At 37.5% G+C, this 20,427-nt stretch overlaps 1 protein-coding gene across 1 annotated transcript in view; it reads left to right on the plus strand.

The window, feature by feature from the left end:
• Positions 1 to 20,427, plus strand: part of egln1b (egl-9 family hypoxia-inducible factor 1b) — a 41,990-nt gene that overhangs the window by 15,043 nt on the left and 6,520 nt on the right. The window contains exon 2 of the mRNA XM_079844796.1: positions 12,713 to 12,832. Coding sequence (XP_079700922.1) covers positions 12,713 to 12,832 — 120 coding nt within the window. The remainder of the gene's footprint in view (positions 1 to 12,712; positions 12,833 to 20,427) is intronic.

A 20,427-nucleotide genomic window follows, 5' to 3' on the forward strand; every position in this document is an offset into this window, starting at 1 on the left:
GGGGGCTCGCGGATTGCGTCAATGCCCTCGGTTCGCTTTTTTGTCTTTCCTTCTCCCCCTATATATCCTTCTCCTACTGGTTAAATCGCTCCCTCACTTCCTCTCTCTTCGTCTTTATTTGCGTTGTCCCTCGCTTTTGCACCTGCCGCCAGGGAAAACAGTTCAGTTAAAATGTTGTCACATGTATTGTGATCCGCCGTGCATTGCGTGCCATTGCAGGCTGCATGACTTGGCTGTAGAGGTCCCTATTAAACACCTTTTAAAGAAGTCGATGTACGAAGGTTATTAAAAACTAGGGGTGGGAGATGACCAAAGTCTTATATCATGCTATGAATAAGACTATTTCACTATATCTATATATATCACAATGTGGTTATTTTTGCTTTAAATAAAGTTTGTATGATAACATTTTTGATGCCATTAAATTAAATATACATTTATTCTTATTAACCCCCTCAAGTTGGCGTTCGCGCCGTCGATGACTTGCTTTTTTTCTTATCAGTGCCAAAGAGACTCAAATAACGTTGTTTTTTTTAATCGTTCAGGCAAGTGTTATACATCATTATAATCTGTTAGAAAAAAGAAAACCAACATGATGCGCGATCTTCAGCCTCTCTCTCTCAATGTCTTATCAGATTCTCTTCAGAAAATGACCTGTTAACTTACCACACAAACATGAGACATATGTCTAAAGAAAAGTTAAAATGTCAAGTTTTAAATGATGTAAATCAAATCGAATACAAATATTCTGAGTTTGTTATCTGTTTGAAAAGAGAGTGATGTCAGTCATTTGCGAGCCTCTTCATTATCTGGTAATGTGACCACGCCCACGGAGCGCACGCTCTGAGATTCAGATACTGAGGCGATCCATCCGTCAAAGGCCACACATCAACCCAAACAAACACTTCAAGTGAAGCGCTACACTTCAGCTACATCATTTTGAGACGCGTTGAGGAATAATCCTGGAATAATTCTCCTCATGGAAAGCTGTTCATGTTCTGTTCAGAGCAACGGATTCAGCAGCTGATTGTGGTTGGCTAAGTTTATTCTGTTAGCATCTGTGAATATTAAACGCAAAAAGTTTAAATATGAATCATGCCGCAAAATAAAGTACATCATAGACACAAGACTGTTTAGACAAGATTTATTTGCCCTGTTTTCGTTTTGTATAAATTGTATCTTAATTTTAATCAATGTTTTTAATATATTTGCTTCTTATTTAATAAGAAGCCATAACAAGGGATGCATAACAAAACAAACTATCCCATACCAGATCTGTTTACATTTCAACGAAAATTATGATGAAGAAATGTTAAATCATTACATTAATGATGTGAACAAAATAATGCATTAGTCCACATGGTTTCCATCAAGATAAAAGATAAAAGGGTGCCAGATTTTGTCAAACTGCTCAAATTTGTCCTTCAAAAAGCATTTAATTTGTTTGAAAACCATAATTTGATCGTAGGACTCGGAGCCTCCTTTTTCTTCCAGACCAAAAAATAATTATACAAATTATTGGCCTTATATGGCCTTATAACCTATTCTAGTAGACCCCAAAAACCAACTCAAGACTGGGTATGATATGGCCTCTTTAACAGTAAAAGGATAACAATAGTCATCGTCTTGCTGACTGGCCTTTCCGTGACTTTTGCATTCCCCGTCTTCCACTTGAAATAAGTGATTTACTGTCAGCCACACCCCAGCACTGCTAACGGTTATGGTGCTGGAAAAAAGGTCCTTGTGTACAGTCGTTTTAAGACTTGTTCCCTGCATGCTTTCCTCAGCTGTTGTCTCCTGGAAATGATGACGCTCTTTCACTGGAAATCTGATATCAAATTATAGGCCTCAGGAAGCTGGGGAGAAGAGATGTTAAGGGGGGACACACACTGCCGTTAGCATCTATGTGTGCTTGTGAGTGAAAGAGTTTGTATGTTTTTGGGTGTAACGGTTCAGATTTCTCATTGCTGTTTGTATCACTGTTCTGTGGTCACGGTTTCAATACTTTTCGGGAGGGACAATTTAGATACCGATATTTTAACACTGTGATTAGCTTGTACCAATCTGATTGCGAATTTATTTATTTTTTCCCCCTCAAATAATACAAAATATATGCTGCAGAAAAATGCACTGTAAATCAATGCCAAAAGTTTGACAATGTTTTGACATCATAGTGGTTTTAGGACTGATATTGGTATGTTATGTATGTATGTAGGGCTGTACGATTAATCGAAAAATAACCGAAACCGACATTCAGAACCTCTAACCGACGTATTTTTTCCCATGTCGGTTATTTAGGTTTTCACGTGACTCCGCCCCGTCAGTCACATCAAGTGCAGTTTGCAGGCACACAGAGAGATGCAGGAGCGGTTATCTGTGTTTTTAGATGCCCAGAATCACTATAGTAACTGCATGTTTTACACAGTTTATACAGGTAAGTTAATTGCCGTTCTTCATATAGCCTACCGCTGACGCACACACACACACACACACACACACACACAGACGGTGCGCGCAAGCCCTGAAGCCAGATCGCTTTCACTTTCGTGCTCATAAAGTTTGTCAAGTACATGCGTTTAAAGGCTTGCCAGTTTCAACATTTATAGCGATTGTGCACTATTCAAAAACAACAATACGGAAAACGTATCCGTTCAGTCCTCAGCTTTTTTCTGTGACACAGAGAGCCGAGCCGAGCGCATCTCTGACAACACGCGCGCCCTGAAGGCAGACCTCTTTCACCTGTCCTCACAAAGCTTTGTCATTTGTATGTGGTTTAAACCCTGCCAGTTTGAACATTAAAGCGAGTTTCGGCCATCAGATGTGTATTATGTTGAACTAATGCCTGATATATTGTGACAAACGAACACTCAGACAGAAGCTCGCACATCACGCGAAGAATGCGCGCAGAAACGCACTCTCAACGCTGTCCTGTGACTAAAGTAAAGTCACTAAAGTAGCTTAGAAACTCAACCGTTATAGGCATACATTTTAATACCTTTGAAGTACAAACCACAGCTTCATAATGAATAGAGACGGTATGAGTAATTCACACACACAATCTCTCTCTCATTAATGCATTCAGATAAATGTAATGTAGGCCTACTGTGCTAATGTATCTGTATCTGATGTACAACAAGCAGAAATCTGCCCCATAGACAATAACTGCTGAAAGTGAACCGTTTCCTTCAAGTATTTTAAAATCACAAAGAAATGCACTTTTTCATTAGAAAAAAAAATCCACCTGTTCTATATATAAATATGTAGAACATATTTACAGTACAAACCTTATCAGTGAACTTACTCAAAAACCTTGTGAGGGCAAAAAAAAAAAAAAAAAGCAAAATAATCGTTCATTAATCGTAATCGAGGTAAAATGTTCAATTAATCGAGGTTTTTATTTTTGGGCAAATCGTTACAACCCTATATGTATGTAAGTTTATGTTATTTTATTTTTGGCCAATATATTTGCCATTTTCAATCATCAAGCTCTAATAGATAACTATTTAACCAGTACCTCAGATGAAACTCAAGGATCGGTATCTGCGCAGATTAAGGTTTTTAATAGGGATGCACCGAATATTCGGCCACCGAAAATTTTCGGCCGAAAATGCCCCAAAAGTGCATTTTCGGTTTTCGGCCGAAAGACTTTTATCACCGAAACAACATGGCCGACATGTTGTGATGACGCAAACAGAAACCGCGACCTGCACGTGCTTGTCTGAAGCAACATGTCTTTGCTTTGATACACTATTATGTTAAAGGCCTACAGAGAAAATAAATGTATCTTTAAGCAGTTGCACTTGTTCTGAATGCACTTTCTTGTAGTAGTCCTACAGAGAACAATTTTAAATGCACTAGACCTAAATGCACTTTGTTTTTATGAGAGAACATTTAATTTAAAAACCTTTCTGTAGGCCTGTACATTATTATTTAATGTACAAATGAGTGGGGTCAAGTTAAACATTTTAGTTTGAATTTTATTTTATACTGTGCATTGTTGCAATGTGCTAAATAAATATTGGCATAACTTGTAATTGATTTATTCTTTGAATCTTTAATATTAATGTATGCAATTGCAATGCCTTGATTTTAGTAAAGTTAGTACACATTCATAGCGATAAATGCAATGGTACTAATATTTGGCATAATTTCTTTCGGTGTTTCGGTTTTCGGCTTTCGGCCTTGGTTTCCTCTTTTTCGGTTTTCGGTTTCGGCCAAGAATTTTCATTTCGGTGCATCCCTAGTTTTTAATATATATATAAATATATTATACGCCCACATATATATATATATATATATATATATATATAATTTTTTTTTTTTTTTTTTTTTTTTTTTTTTTTTTTTTAAAGCATCGGTATCTGCTGTCCTAAGGGCCAGTCCTTTATTTTATGTCAGGTAAGGTGGCAGTATTTGCCTTCAAGTGGGTTTGTCAACCATGAACCATCATTAAAAGTAGAAGAAGCTCAAATGTGTGTGCATGACGTGCAAGAACCAATGGCCATTTCTCAATACCAAGCAAGTACACAAAGTTCAGACTTGCGTCCTTGGTAGTTCGAACTTGCCATGTTCAAGTCAGGAGAACGAACTCCCGAGGACAGGAAGATGCAAGCCCGGTAATTCTGCAAATGGTACAGCAGTATTCTTGATCACGTCACTCAGCCCTCTCTGGCTACTCCGGTTATCTCTGTGTGTATATTTTAGGCAACAATAAAACAAAATATGTTCTAAAACACCACTCTGCCTCTTTTTTTTATTTTCAGTTAAAAAAAAATCTTAAAACACATTATCCACACAAATGTGTTTCAGGGAACGCATTGATTCTTCACTGCATGTATATTTAAAAATATATATATATATAAAACACAATCCTGCCTCTTTTCGTAAACATTTTTGAAATATTAAACATATTAATATGTGGTTCAGGCAATATGTGCGTATGTACTCTGATGTATGTACTCTTCACTGTAATAAAATTAATATGATATAAAACAGCCCTGTCACTTTTTGTTAAATGTCACTTTCAATGATCAATAATAGCCATTATAAAAGTATAAGGTATAAGCAGCTATACAATAAGAAATAAACAATTCAGTCAAACGTACAGCACTCTAGTGGGCTACAATGGTAAAGTTAAATAGCCTAAATATATAACGTTATGAAACTTCACTTTGCCCTCAGCCAGGGAACAAATTATAGATTCATGAGACCAAAGATCTCCGTTAGATATACACAAGACAAATGATATCTCAAGTTTAACCACCACAGAGACATCAGTCAGCGGCAAACGTCAGAAGGACTAATCGAGGTACTGCTGTTCTCGGCAGGGTTAATGATCACTGAGCGCCCGGTGATCGCCTGGATCTCACAACTACGAGAACGTCAGATCACATTTTCAAATGGGTGCTATCTTTATAAGTAAACCATAGATTTGAGCTTTAAACAACTACAATATTGCCTAAAACACTCTTAAAACTAAATTTTCGTGACACAAAACAGTATTCTTTTTTAAATTGCGCAGGTTTTCTCATCCATTGTTGACACATGCTGGATGGCGCGAAATGCATTCTGGAATACCTGGCCGCCTCAAGTCCGCACAAGTCACCTCTCGATGCATCCTCGATAAAAGGGGCGGATCAAGAACACATCCGGGGATTTGAACTGTTCTTGGTTGTGAACTTTGAATTGGAACAGTACTTGGGCTGCGACAGATGACGTTTCGCAAGTCCACAAGAACACAAACAAGTACAGACAAGAACACGGCAGAAACGGCCAATGAGGTCTGTTCTAGCTCATCACATATGTTGGAGCTTCCTTGTTTAGCATCTTTGATGCACATTTTGTAATTAATTAGGCTTGCTACGATAGTCGGTGTTGCCGGTGTTACCGGTGTCCAGACTTAACACCGGTTACATCACTTGCCCACCGTGGCATCGCCCACTGTCTTTTTGATTTTTTTATAGTAATAAAATAATTTAGTTCAGTTAGAGAACAGACAATACAAATAAAAACTGAACGTGTCTGCTTAATAAAGCAGGATCCGACCGTGAGTCTCGGCAGCGGCAGGAGTCATTCATCAGATTTAAGAGTGAGGAGTTGACTGAGATGATCGCGGAAGATTTGGTTTCAAAGCGAAACGTAAAAGCGCCTATTTAAGGGAGTTTGTCATTTGTTTTGTTGTTGTGTTTTTCATTAAAAATAATAGGCTAATGAACCCCCAATTCAAGCAACCCGCAGCCGAATTGGCGCGAATTCAAAACCGAAAGTAAAATGTGCACGGCCGCACAGAGCGCGCATTGTTTACTTTCGCCTGGCTCCGCAGTGCGAGCCTCCGCTACGCTGACTGCGCGCATTTATTTTTGCTGCGCGCACCCTCGCGCTTGTGCGGCCGCGTCGAGTATAAACAAGGCTTTACGGACGAACTGTTATTCATTCATGGCGTGCATCTCAATCATAGACTGATCAATGCTTGATCAGTGCCCTGACTACTGAACTAGGGAACTGATTGAGACGCACCCATGGCCTCACAGACGAGCTGTCATTCACGGTGTGTGCGCACTGGCGCGTTTTCAGTTCAGAGCGGTCGTGTGCATGTTACTTTCGGTTAGATAGAATTAGTGATTTAAAAGCCTCCGCCGGTGATACCGGTATTACCAGTGTTGTCACACATCAATTAACTGGTGGGAAAATTTCCTCACTGTCACATGCCTATAATTAATCAACACGAAAATCAAGTTTACTTTTTATTTTTATCTGCCATCAGACTGAGACGCCGTTGCCATAATGCATCTATCTTCGGACTTGACTGACAGACTGGCACCCTGACACCACGAGCTTCATGCTTTCTAACCTTAACTTATCTAACTTGTTTGTTTTTTTTTTGCAATTATTCTGTTTATTGTACAGAAAACAGCATGTGAGTCGTCTTTGTGCTCAAATGTTTAAAATAACATTTTCTTGGTGCGTTTTTGATGTGTTTTTCAGAGAAAGGCAAGTCTTTTGAGACTGAATGGTTTAACCCTCTGGGGTTCTTCGGTCATTTCTGACCCAATTTTTATTTTATTTTTAAATGTTAAAAATCGTAGCTTCATCGGAATGGTCCGAAACTTGGTGACTTTATTGGTACTTGGTATATGAACACCAAAAAAAAATCTGTGGTCGTAAAAAAAAATTTCACACTCAGGACCTTCGGGTCAAAAATGACCCCCATAGGAAACGAATGGGAAATTGGCAAAAATATGAAAATAAAGAGTTTTTTTTGTGCATACAATCTACAAATCAGCCAGGATGCAGAAAAAAAGGACTCAACAGTGAAGGGGTGAATCTCTAAAACATCAAGAGTGCAAAACAGACAAAAAAACTCACACACACACACACAAAAACACAATTCGCTTTTGAAAAGGCATGCGTTAATTTGTGTGTGCGTGTGTTTTTGTGTCAGTGTGTGTGTGTGTGTGAGGGTTTTTTTTGTCTGTTTTGCATCATAAATGAAGAACCCCAGAGGGGTAATATCGCATTAAAATGTGCACACAACCGATAAGCTGAACCTAAATGCTCGTTTCTTATCGAACCACTGGTTTTGGGGAAACTTGGAACCGTTTCTAAAACAGAACCGGTTCTCAATACCCATACCCATCCTTGCATAAAATAATACATTTTTCATCAATAGTCCGTAGGGGTGTAATGATATATACAGTGAGGAAAATAAGTATTTGAACACCCTGCTATTTTGCAAGTATCATACAAATAAATAGTTAAAAAATCATACATTGTGATTTCTGGATTTTTTTTTTAGATTATGTCTCTCACAGTGGACATGCACCTACGATGACAATTTCAGACCCCTCCATGATTTCTAAGTGGGAGAACTTGCAAAATAGCAGGGTGTTCAAATACTTATTTTCCTCACTGTATGTTGTTATTTTGAAATATCATGATTGACACATAGCCTATGTAACGGTGGTGTGAACCATATGAATCCCAATATAGAGTTTGTTTTATCCACAGCTCAGCTTACTGTATTTATAAGGTATAATTCACCCAAAAATGTAAATTCTGTCGTCATGTACTCACCTTCATGTCGTTTCAAACCTGTAAGATTTTCATTCATCTTCCAAACTCAAATAAAGATATATATTTTTTTATCCAAGTCTTCTGAAGAGACACTGATCAACACACATACTGGAGTAGACACGGACGTTCAAATGTACATGCATGCATGAGTAAATTAAGACATATTTAATTTGAGTAATATTCGATTCAATTCAAATTTATTTGTATGGCGCTTTTCACAATACACATTGTTTCAAAGCAGCTTTACAGAAAGTGCATTTCATAAATGTACATTGAAAAATGTTAGAGAATATTAAAGAAAAATGTTAGAAAAAGTTAATCAATCATGTATTCATTTATACTAGTGTCCCGAGATAACAACTGAAAAGCAGATGGGAAATAATTAGCATAGCTGCTGTTCAGAATATTAATGCTTTTGATCCGATTTGTCTGTAGTATAAAACGTATTTATAATGTGAATGCTTGGCTAAAGAGATGCGTCTTTAATCTAGTTTTAAACTGGGACAGCGAGTCTGAACCTCGAACAATATCAGGAAGACTATTCCAGAGTTTAGGAGCTAAATGTGAAAATGCCCTCCCTCCTTTAGTGGACTTAGATATCCTAGGAATGACCAGAAGCCTCGAGTTTAGTGATCTTAAAGAGCGCGATGGATTGTAGGGCGATAGAAGATCCGTTAAATACACTGGAGCTAAACCATTTAGGGCTTTATAGGTCAGTAGCAATACTTCGTAATTGATACGGAACTTAATAGGTAACCAGTGTAGAGATGATAAAATTGGTGTTATATGATCATATTTTCTTGACCTAGTAAGAACTCTAGCAGCTGCGTTTTGGACTAACTGTAGCTTGTTTATTGATGATGCAGGACAACCAGCTAATAAAGCATTACAGTAATCTAGTCTCGAGGTCATGAATGCATGAACTAACTTTTCTGCATCAGAAATAGATAGCATGTTACATAGCTTAGCAATGTTTCTAAGGGAAATGCCGTTCTTGTAACATATGAAATATGATTTTCGAAAGACAAGTTGCGGTCTAATATAACACCCAGGTCTTTTACTGTAGTGGATAAAGTGACAGGACATCCTTCCAAGTTAAAGTTGTATTGTGAGAGGTTTTGTGGGCAGTTTTTTGGACCAATAAGTAATACCTCCGTTTTATCTGAATTTAATAGCAGATAATTACACGTCATCCAGTATTTAATATCTTCAACACACGCTGTCAGTTTAGATAATTTTGCGTTTTCATCTGGTCGTGACTCGTGATGAAATATATAATTGAGTGTCATCAGCACAACAGTGGAAATTAATTCCATGTTTTCTTATAATATTACCAAGTGGCAGCATATATATTGAGAATAGCAGAGGGCCTAACTAGGAGCAATTCTAAATAAAGCAATTCTTACACATTTATTTTATATATAGTTTTTATCTTTTGCTATGTAAATGTGTCTTAAATATATTTAGATAAATGTATTTATACTGTTTCCTTCTACATATGTTTATACTACGTGTTTATTTTAAAGGGGTCATAGAATGGTACATGCACTTTTACAAGTTGATTATACGGAAATGTGTGTTGGCAGTGCCTGTACACAACCATCCTATAATGATAAAAATACATCCAGTGTTTTTTTTTAATCTCCTTATATATTTTCCCCTGTCTCAAATCGAGCCGTCTGATCGCGTGACGTTACACGGTGTACGCCCCTCCTAAGATTGTTGATTGACAGCAGCGTTTCAACACAGACCCGCCCTGAGCGAGCTGTCATTAGTCCGCCATTGTTGATACGCTGGAGCAGAATGGCGTCTAAGCGATTGTTGTGTTGTGTTGTTGGGTGTAATAACGAACACAGCAGTCATTTTGATGTTCCTAAATCCGAACCGCTGAAGACCCAGTGGCTGCTGAGTTTTGTTTTAGAAGGGAATATTCCCCCCAATCAACGTCAATGTTTGCGCGAATCATTTCTCAGCAGACTGCTTTATGAACGAGCGTCAGTATAAAGCAGGTTTTGCTAATAAGCTGCTCTTGAAAAAAGGATCGTGTTCCTGCTGCACCTCAGGAAGATGTGAGTGTAACGTTTTATTAACCTTTATATTAATCTTTGCAAATCGCTTGCACGCTTCACGATGAATGAGGCTAAAGTTTACAGGGTAAGTTACATTACGGCATGCTTTCTGTGTATGACGTTCTCAATATAATTCATAATCCCACGTTTATAATGAACAACGCGTTATGTTTGTTATTACAAACTGTGTAAGTTACTCGGGTGATAAAGTTAACGTGCTACACTAAGCTTACTTTTGTACATGGTTTATAACGGTGTCTGTTACTGATTAAGAAGTAATGTAAAAAAAAAATCTTATAACATAACATCAATCTGTCAATGAACTAACACATCAGTAAACACATAGCAACTACGCTACTCTGCCAGTACAAAGATAGATCAAAGTGACATGACGTTAACCAACCATTCAGAAACGTTCGTCATCTGTTCCTGGTCAGACTCCGGTTCAAAATGATAAGGTTGCTCAGATGTGTCCTCAGAGACTCCCGTTGCCATTATTTCTCGAAAATATACCCTCAAATGTTGTCAAGGCAACACTCCACGTGTGTTGTGTTGTTGTGTCGGGTCGAACCGAACCGAACGCCCCACAGAGCAGAGGGGGCGGGGTGAGCAAAGCTCATTATCATTTAAAGTCACATACACTGAAATGACTTGCTGAAAACTAAGCTGGTTTTGACCAGGTAAAATGAGTGTTTTCTTACAATACTAATGAGAATTTTTAATTAAAGTATATTACAAACTTTTCATTTAGACACTAAAGAATCATATTATCTTGTACAAAAATGTCATTCTATGACCCCTTTAAAAATTTTTAATGATTATATTTCGAATGTTCTTGCCATGGCAATAGACTTTAATGCTGACATGGCATAAAACAGGTAAATAAATACATATATTTATATTTTCAAAGCATCGTATGACATGACACGACTGAACTACACTACGCATGCAAACCAAAACGATAAAGGTTTTTTTTTTCTTCATGGGAACCATTTCACCTCTAGTATGTATGCAAGTAAGACAAAGAATGTTGGAAGAGATGTTTGTTTTTCAGCCATAAAAACACCCTCCCTCCCTGCCTTCCTCAGACAGGCCTAACACGCACACACACACATATGCTGAGAGTCAGTGGAAAACAAGCTGATGTCGTGTCCCCGGGGAGGACGTCTCGGTCCCTTTGACATTATGCTTTAGGGTTAGGGTTAGAGGGTTAAGTTAAGGCCTAAAAATTCCCTGCTGGGCTAGTGCTGCTTATAAATAGAGTGTTAGGTCACAAACTATCAGTGAAGTGATCAGATTCATGAGCCTACGTGCAGTGGGTGGGTGAAAAACAAGGCAAAAGGCGAGTTCCCGGAGGGGATCGATATCAGAGAACCATTCCGACTGTACTTTTTTCAGTTCACAGAAACACTGCTCACAGTATCAGCCCAAAGGTTTCTGATATTTAAGTGTTTGTTTGGTGCTTGTTTGAAACGTTTTGTTAATGTTAAAGGTAAACGTTGGCATTAGTCATGGTTTTGCTTAAAGTTTGACATCTTTTTTACTTGAAGAGGAATATTCTCCAACCTTTTAAGCTATTTTTAAACTTCTAATTATAATATTTTAAAGCTTCTAAGGTCACTTGGACGGATGAACTGATGATCTATTTTTATGAACTTTTGACTCATAATATGCTCCTTTGTAACACTGTCCTGATAGCTCGTAACGGATGTTTCCATGTGCACAAATACATTTACACTGCTATTTTCCTCTTTGTGATTAATTAACACTTTCCATGTAAACTCAAGACCAAAATAAAAGGGGCAAAGGAAGAGCAGGAAAGGAAAAGCCTCAGCAAAGGAAAGACTCCAGCAATGGCTTCATTGTTCCCTCAGCCTCATAACCCAGATTCAACAAGATTAAATGATATAATCATCACAGGGCTGAGAATATCACAGTTATCACCGTATTTCTTCCACTTTGATTCATATAGTTGTGTGTTGTGAAGTATCTGAATGGAATTCAGTGATCACTCTGAACTGCATTACACAAATACGTTAACAGGGTAACAGTGAGTCTCATGAAGAATATATCTTGATCATATTTCACATAAAACATATATTTCATAATTTTTTATCATGCAAAAAGTTGTATGCTTAGACATGATTTAAAAAAATATACTATTGTGCAGTGTCTAGAAAAAATAAAATTGTACATAAAGTGGTTCCCGTACATAGCCATTTTTAATAATACTATATCGATTTTTTTTCATTACAGTAATAAGGATTATGGAAATATGTTTAATTCGCCCTGACAATGCAAAATTGTCCTAAAAATATGCTTGCAATATTATCAGGACATTTTCTTGACAGTCTTTGTGAGATTCTTGTTACAAAATGTTTTAATATAAATAATTAAAATAAATATATGAATAAGACTATAAATATGTATTAGCAAAATGTGATGGAAAAAATGGAAATCTTCATTGTATAGAGTGAGCTTCATCCAACCACTGTGAAAAGTCTGTCATCATATGTTCTTTTGTTTGGCTATTTCGGCCAATTACTAAAACAACCCGTTTTTCCTTCCAGGCAATGGTGGCGTGTTACCCTGCCAAAGGGACTGGATATGTACGGCATGTGGATAACCCTAATGGAGATGGGAGATGTGTCACATGCATATATTACCTGAATAAAGACTGGGATTCCAAGGTAGAATTTTGTTCTTCTTCCCCAGCCAGTGAACTTGTATACATTCTGTAGCGTGTAAAGCTGCATGAGATTTGTTTAAGCTCTTCTCTGTTTATTTAGGTATCTTATCTGATGTAGACTGCTCATACTTGCATCTGAGCTTGCATTCAATTCAATGGAAGATCAAAACCAACCTTGTGTAGAGAGTTTGCTGTTGGTACTTTATATAAATAGGCCACACAAGAGACTGTTTGTGCTGTTATTAGAGGTCTGCTAGAACAGTGGAACTTTGGTTTCTGTTGGGTTTGTGAATAATAGAAACATTTTAAACTTTGAAATAAATTTAAAGTTTAAACTTTACTTATTTGTACAATGTACTGCAAAATAATGGCAAGAAACCATGTGGGCTCCACACAAAAACACACAGCGCAATCAGTGTAGCCCTATTCCTGGAATAAATGACTCTTACAAACCGGTTCTCTGTAGTGAATCAAAAACACAGCACAACCATTGCAATCTAATTGGCAAAGAAATGACTCATTTTTAGCAAATCAAAAACCTACAGCATCACCTTTGTAGCCTGATTCACTGTAGCATGACCAGTTTGTGAATTAGGCTACACTGGACATATGCTGTATGTAAGGGGTCATGAACTGCGTTGTTTTATTGTTTTATGATGTTTCCTGGAGTGCACTTATAATGTTAGAATGCTTGTTTTACATTAAAAAATGTCATCATTTTTAAATAAAAGGCATTTTTCCTACCATGATTTTAGCCCTCTGCTCTGAACGCTCTGTTTTGGGGGGCGTGTCTGCTGTGAGGCTTCAGTGTAAACACCAACTGCTGTGATTGGCTAATGTCTTTCCATTTGAAATAGCTAGCACACCGCATGCCAGTTTGTGTATCGTACTACAGTGGTCGCATTGTTTGTTTTTGAGTCACCGCTAGGGCTGTGCGATTAATCGAAAAATAACCGAAACCCACATTCAGAACCTCTAACCAACGTATTTTTCCCATGTCGGTTATTTCGGTTTTCACGTGACTCCGCCCCGTCAGTCACATCAAGTGCTGTTTGCAGGCACACAGAGATGCAGGAGCAGTTATCTTTGATTATAGATGCCCAGAATCACTATAGTAGCTGCATGTTTTACACAGTTTATAGTATACAGGTCAGTTAATTGCCGTTCTTATAGCCTATACGCGCTGCCATCGACACACACACACGCGCGCGCAAGCCGCGAAGCCAGATCGCTTTCACTTTCGTGCTCATAAAGTTTGTCAAGTAAATGCTTTTAAAGGCTTGCCAGTTTCAACATTTAAAGCGATTGTGCACTATTCAAAAACAACAATACGTATCCGTTCAGTGCTCCGCTTCTTTCTGTGACACAGAGAGCCGAGCCGTGTCGCGTCTCTGACAACACGCGCGCGCCCTGAAGGCAGATCACTTTCACCTGCGTCCTCACAAAGCTTTGTCATTTGTATGTGTTTTAAGCCCTGCCAGTTTGAACATTAAAGCGAGTTTAGACCATCAGATGTGTATTATGTTGAACTAATGCCTGATATATTGTGACAAACGAACACTCAGACAGAAGCTTGCACATCACGTGAAGATCGGGTGCAGAGAGCAGTGCAGAAACGCAGTGTCAACACTGTCCTGTGACTAAAGTAAAGTCTTAAAGCTTAGAAACTCAACCGTTATAGGCATATATTTTAATACCTTTGAAGTAAGTACAAACCACAGCTTCATAATGAATGGAGACGGTATGAGTAATTCACACACACAATCACTCTCTCATTAATGCATTCAAATAAATGTAATGTAGGCCTACTGTGTCAATTTATCTGTATCTGATGTACAACAAACAGAAATCTGCCCCATAGACAATAACTGCTGAAAGTGAACCGTTTCCTTCAAGTGTTTTAAAATCACAAAGAAGGTTTTTTTTTACAGCCCTAGTCACAGCGTCACAAAATAGATCATATAGGACTTAATTAGGCTACACAAATGAGCTTATGGACCACTTGTTTTTACAGAATCAGACATCATGACCAGTGTAGCCTGATTCTTAAAACAAATGACTGGTTCTTGAGTCCAGAAACATTACAAACTGGTTCTTTTATAGGGGTCATGAACTGGCTTTTTAAAAAATGTTATACTGTTGTCTGACAAACTTATGACGTTTGCGTGGTTTTTACATTCAAAAACATCATAATGAATAAGTAATAGGCTATTTTCTGCCTTGGTTTTGAGGCTCTCTGAAAAACGGTCGGTTTGCATATTTAATGAGCTTCTGCTCCCCTGTCAGTGAAAGCGTGTGGCAAACGGCAACCGGAATGAATCGCTCAGCCCACAGCCAGGGCTCGTAAAATGTATTTATCAAACAAACACAATGATTCATCTCTCATCCACCCTCGATTGATTGGAATGTTATTTCTGTATTATTTCGCCCGATCATCAGTGAATATAACCGCGAACCGTACACACACACACATGCATGCGCACGCAAGAAAGGAATGTTATTTATAGCCTGTCTGAAAAACACATAGCCCCGGGACGTTGGGCTTTGCGAGCTGGCGTTACAAGTCCGGGTCTGATCACGAATGAACCAATAACACCTCCTCCAGCCTGTGACAGCGTGCTAAGGTATGTAATCAATAGATATCAAACGATCTGTAACAATGCAATAGTAAAACATATAAAAAAACATGTTTTACTCACATAAATGTGTTGCACCGTTCCTGTCGGATCCAAAATAGAAGGCACAGCATTGTGTTTTAATCTCAATATGTCTGTAAATCCAGTCTCGACCTCTATCTTGTTTACAACCGATTCCGCTGTGAAATGAAGTGAACAAACGCAATGTCTTTATGTACGGGAGCTGGAACCGGCATCGTTTAGCTCCACGAGTCGGTGGGCGGGCTTGAGGCGGCGATTCTGCATCCTATTACTTCAATGGTCGACATATTATGAGAGCTCTCGTTTTCTGGGCCTGGTGTCTATAAAAGCTTTTCTTTGACTAACATGGGCGTTTTCAGTTCTGAAACTTACAAGGCATTCTTATATCACGATTAACTGTTATATACCAAAGGCTCAAAGGAAAGTTGATTTCTCAATTCATCACCCCTTTAAAGAATAATTCAAATAGGGATGTGGCCAAAAAACGGAACCGGCCGGTTTTTGCTTCTAGCACGCGATCGGCAACCGGTTTTCTTTGTTTTTTCTGCCGATTTTTCCGGAAGTGCGCCCGCGTGCACATACGCGCCTATATTACAATCATTCACTAACACGAACATGTCACATGTCACTGTGTTACAAACGGAAACTGGAGAACTGAGGGAAGAGACGAGATGCTGAAGGGAATGAAGAGCCGCTTTCCTGCGCGAGCTGATCTCTCCGCCCTGCACAAGCGTTGATAAGTGAGCGTTTGTTCAGCTCAGCTTCTCAAGTGTTGGATCGGATGAGAACGAAACAGACTAACTTGTGACAAAGCCGAAATACTTCTTTTTGTAGCCTAAAGAAGAACATGCATGCACTTTTGAAATGAAATACTATCAGTTCTGTATAGGATGATCATTTTTATTTTACCTTAAAATTACATTGACTTAATTTGATTTAAAAAGCACCTGCTCTAGCATCTTAGTTTTTTTTTGTTGCACTAAACATTATTTGATTTAACAGTTTGGAACAATTATATACTTTGGTTTTATTTAATTTCACTGGTAAATACTTTTTTTTCTTTACACTGAATGTAAAAACAAATGCTGATTTAAGTAACATCTTTGTTTGGATTGCAGAATATGCAGTTGTTGCCTTTAATTTCACCTTTCAGCCTTTTCATTTCCAATTCAATTTCCCGTTAATTTCAGATTGCGGACTTGTTTTCATTAGCCAAAAGCCAATTTAGCCTGTTAAATACCAAATAAACATCTTGTTCATGTATACTTTCGTTCTATTATTGTGTAAAAAAATATATAAAAAAATCGGAAATCAGTATCGGAATCGGCCAGTTTTATTGAAAAAAATCGGTATCGGAATCGGCCATGTAAAATCATGATCGGTGCATCACTAAATTCAAATAAACAACTTTATTTAATTATTTGAATCGGTCTTAAATACGGCCCTGTATATACTGTAGTGGACGACAGAATGGTGTATATATATATTTATAAGTATTGATAACTTGTGAAATTTCTGCCTTCATTCTTATGGTTATGTTAAACATTTACTCTTGAAGTTCCATGAGCGTTTGCTGTGACATCAGACCTGACATTTTCCACCACTGACTTGACCACCTTCGTCACCTTCCAGCTATTACATCAGCACATGTCAGAGAGAGCTTCTGCTCTAGAACATTCCGACCAGCCCTGGAAACTATCCAGAGGGTTGATCAGATGTTCGGATATTAAGTGAATGGCAAAGAGAGAGTTTGCCAGTTTCACAAGCAAGATACAGGGGTGGTAGAAGGGTTTGTCTGTAGTGTTTAGCCTACATTAAACACTCAGGGGCACATTGCTCTTTATCCAAATGTTTTTAAGGTTGATCTGTCCTGTATTCTGGCTTGTAAGAATACAGGACAGTCTGCAAACGCTGTTTTCTTCCAGTCCTCTGTTTCTGTAAGTATCAGAACCGTGATGTAAGGATAGGTCACATTTTACACGCATACAACCCTGATATTTTCTGTCCTTCTCCAGTAATACATGGTATAATCTATGCAATGATAATATGCATTCCTGCTCGGATGTGTTACATTCCATACATGCATACATCCAAATTGATGTTCTTCTCTCTCTCTCTCCTCTCTCTCTCACTCTCTCTCTCTCTCTCTCTCTCTCTCACTCTCTCTCTCACTCTCTCACTGAATGGAGAGGAAAATAGCCGTCTCAAGCAAACCTGCTCAGGGCTCCAGACTAACTTTTTTCACTAGGAGCACAGTGGCCCCCAACTGAAAATTTTAGGTCCGCACACCATAAATCAGCATGCTAACCAAATCTACTAATTTCCACTGTATTACTAATAGGGATGGGTATCATTTTAAAGGTATTACTACTCTTGCCGATACTGCTTATCGATCCGGTACTTTAACGGTATTCTTATCGGTTCTTTTTATTATACTGTTGGCTATATTTTTTTTTAATGAAAAAAAAAAAACATAATTAAGAACATAATTAACATGGCTTTATAATCTGAAAAGTAAAATATCTATAGCAAAAGAAACAGCAATGTTTGAACAAAAATATAAAACGTAAATGGACCAGTGTGCAGGCATTCGGAAGGTCTGCTAACATTAATATTACTTAGAAAGAACAAACCTACAAAGAAATCTAATAAAGTAATGAAATGTAAAATAACACTGCATAGTTTTCACTGTATAAATTGATAGATTAATGCGTATAAAAGCTAAAGTTATTCTTTCAAGAGATGTGAATATTTTATATTTGCCTTTTGTTCGATTCGAATTAATGGCTCAATAGTCAGCAGGTTTATTAGACGCCGCCCCTTTAAGACCGAATGCAGAACTAATAATATCATGTTCTCCTATTTGTCCAAACTATTTACGTCCATTTAAGATATAAACTGTTACTGTTAACTGTAAAAAGTAACTACTCTCCAATCCGGCCATTTTGACACAGGCTATTTGTTGTTTATTTTATGGTTTAGACACGCACACGAAGCCTAAAATATTAAGTGCAAGTTGGTCCATTTCGCAGCACACACACATAAGCCGCCTTAAAGTTGGAAACCGCATTATCAAACACATCCCGCAGTTTAGCAACAGTGGAGACTGCAGTTTACAACAACCACTGATTCTGACGTTAAGTTTAGGGAGAAATGACAGCGCAAGGCTGTGAAGGGAAGGATGTCGCGCTCGACGGAACACGGCTATAGTATTAGTATACTACACGGAATAGTTTTACCTCATATCATCTTTTTATTATTCTTGGAAGCCGAAATCAGAAATTAGATTAATATCACAGCACATCCCTAAAGTTTAAGAAGACTAAACTTTTGTTTAGTTCTCTTGGCCATCGTCACTCAAGCTGACTGTGGTGTTGCGTTCGCTGTATAGCTCCACGTGAGAGAGCTCGCTCGCTTTCTCTCTCTTCTGGATTGCCCATAGCAAAAATGCATCACGGACAAATTGTTTAATATGATCTCATATAGAAACAGCTGGCAAAGATAGATAATTGATATAACGTCTATCAATTATAAATAGTAAGTGTATTTTCTTTCTCCAGTAGGCTACCGACAGCAGGCAAATTTACTCAGAGCCGGCCCAAGGAGATAGGTCTAACTGCTGAACCGCAGAACCCATATACGTCATTCACAACAGTCTGAGGACAACAGCGCCACACCACGGTCTCATGCCGGAAGTGGGCGGAGCTGATTTATCTTAGTATACATTGCTCCATTTGGAGTGTTTCAAACTCGAGTTTAAAACCATGTTAATAATGTCAAGTATTTTATTAATACGTTCTAATTGAAGAGAGACATAGATATACTCACTTTTCATTAATAGTAGATAGTTAAATCATAAAAATACACACATTACACTTTGAAAAAAAATATATATATATAAAATGTAAGTTTATATATATATATATATATATATATATATATATATATATATATATATATATATATATATATATATATATATATATATATATACATAACCCCATTGCAACGTTTTGTTAAGGATTTTTAAAGTAAAAAGTTGCTATTTATATTATGTCTTTAAAGATTATATTAGATCAATTGAACATAAAGCTTAAAACACTAAAAATGAAAACAAAGATTGAGCATTTGAACATTTATTTATATGACACAAAATATTTTTTACTCAAGCATTTCAGAATTAACCTTTTTTCATAGTATATAATACACATTACAATTTTACACTGGAATGCACAATTAAAGAAGATTCAGATTAATCAAATCCCAAAACAACACGCAAAAATTATTTCATTTTAATAAATGTACTTCCCCAAAGGCATCATATACTAGCTGTGGTTTGCTTTAAAAAAATACACAATCAGACCAAAGAGAATATTGAACTAGGTTGAAAGTTATTGCACAGCAGTACATGACAAATTAAATCTAAAATAAATGAAATCTCCATAAACATGCAATTAATTCTGAGACTCCTTTTGTCCAAACACTAAACACTTAAAAAACACTAAAGGTTCTTTGGCCAGTTGTTGGTCAACCATTTCAGCCTGTGAAAGTTGAAGGGCTTTTTCCTGGTCTTCAGAAATCACGGCTCTTCCGCTAAACCTTTGAACACTTTTGGTAGTTCCACAGTCTTTCAGCTGCAGTGCAGAGGTCTTCTGTGGTCCGTGGCTCCTTCATGAGAGAAGGGTACAAAAAAAATGGGGTGAAATGTTGGAAGTGTTTTAACAATATCTTGTGTAGAAGGATGTAGCATGTATAATAAAGTTTTGAAATTCAATTTTCCTCATGTCTATATTTGTGACATAAATCATACCCTGTCACATATCAAATTAATTAACCATTTCCAGTTCAAAATGTATACAGAAATCAAAGGCAAGCTTTTCACACTGAGCTTATCGTCGTTCTAAACACACTTTTAACCCCGGCTAAAGTAACATTTCAC

This window comes from Gobio gobio (assembly GCF_949357685.1).
Source record: "Gobio gobio genome assembly, chromosome: 19".
NCBI lineage: Eukaryota > Metazoa > Chordata > Actinopteri > Cypriniformes > Gobionidae > Gobio > Gobio gobio.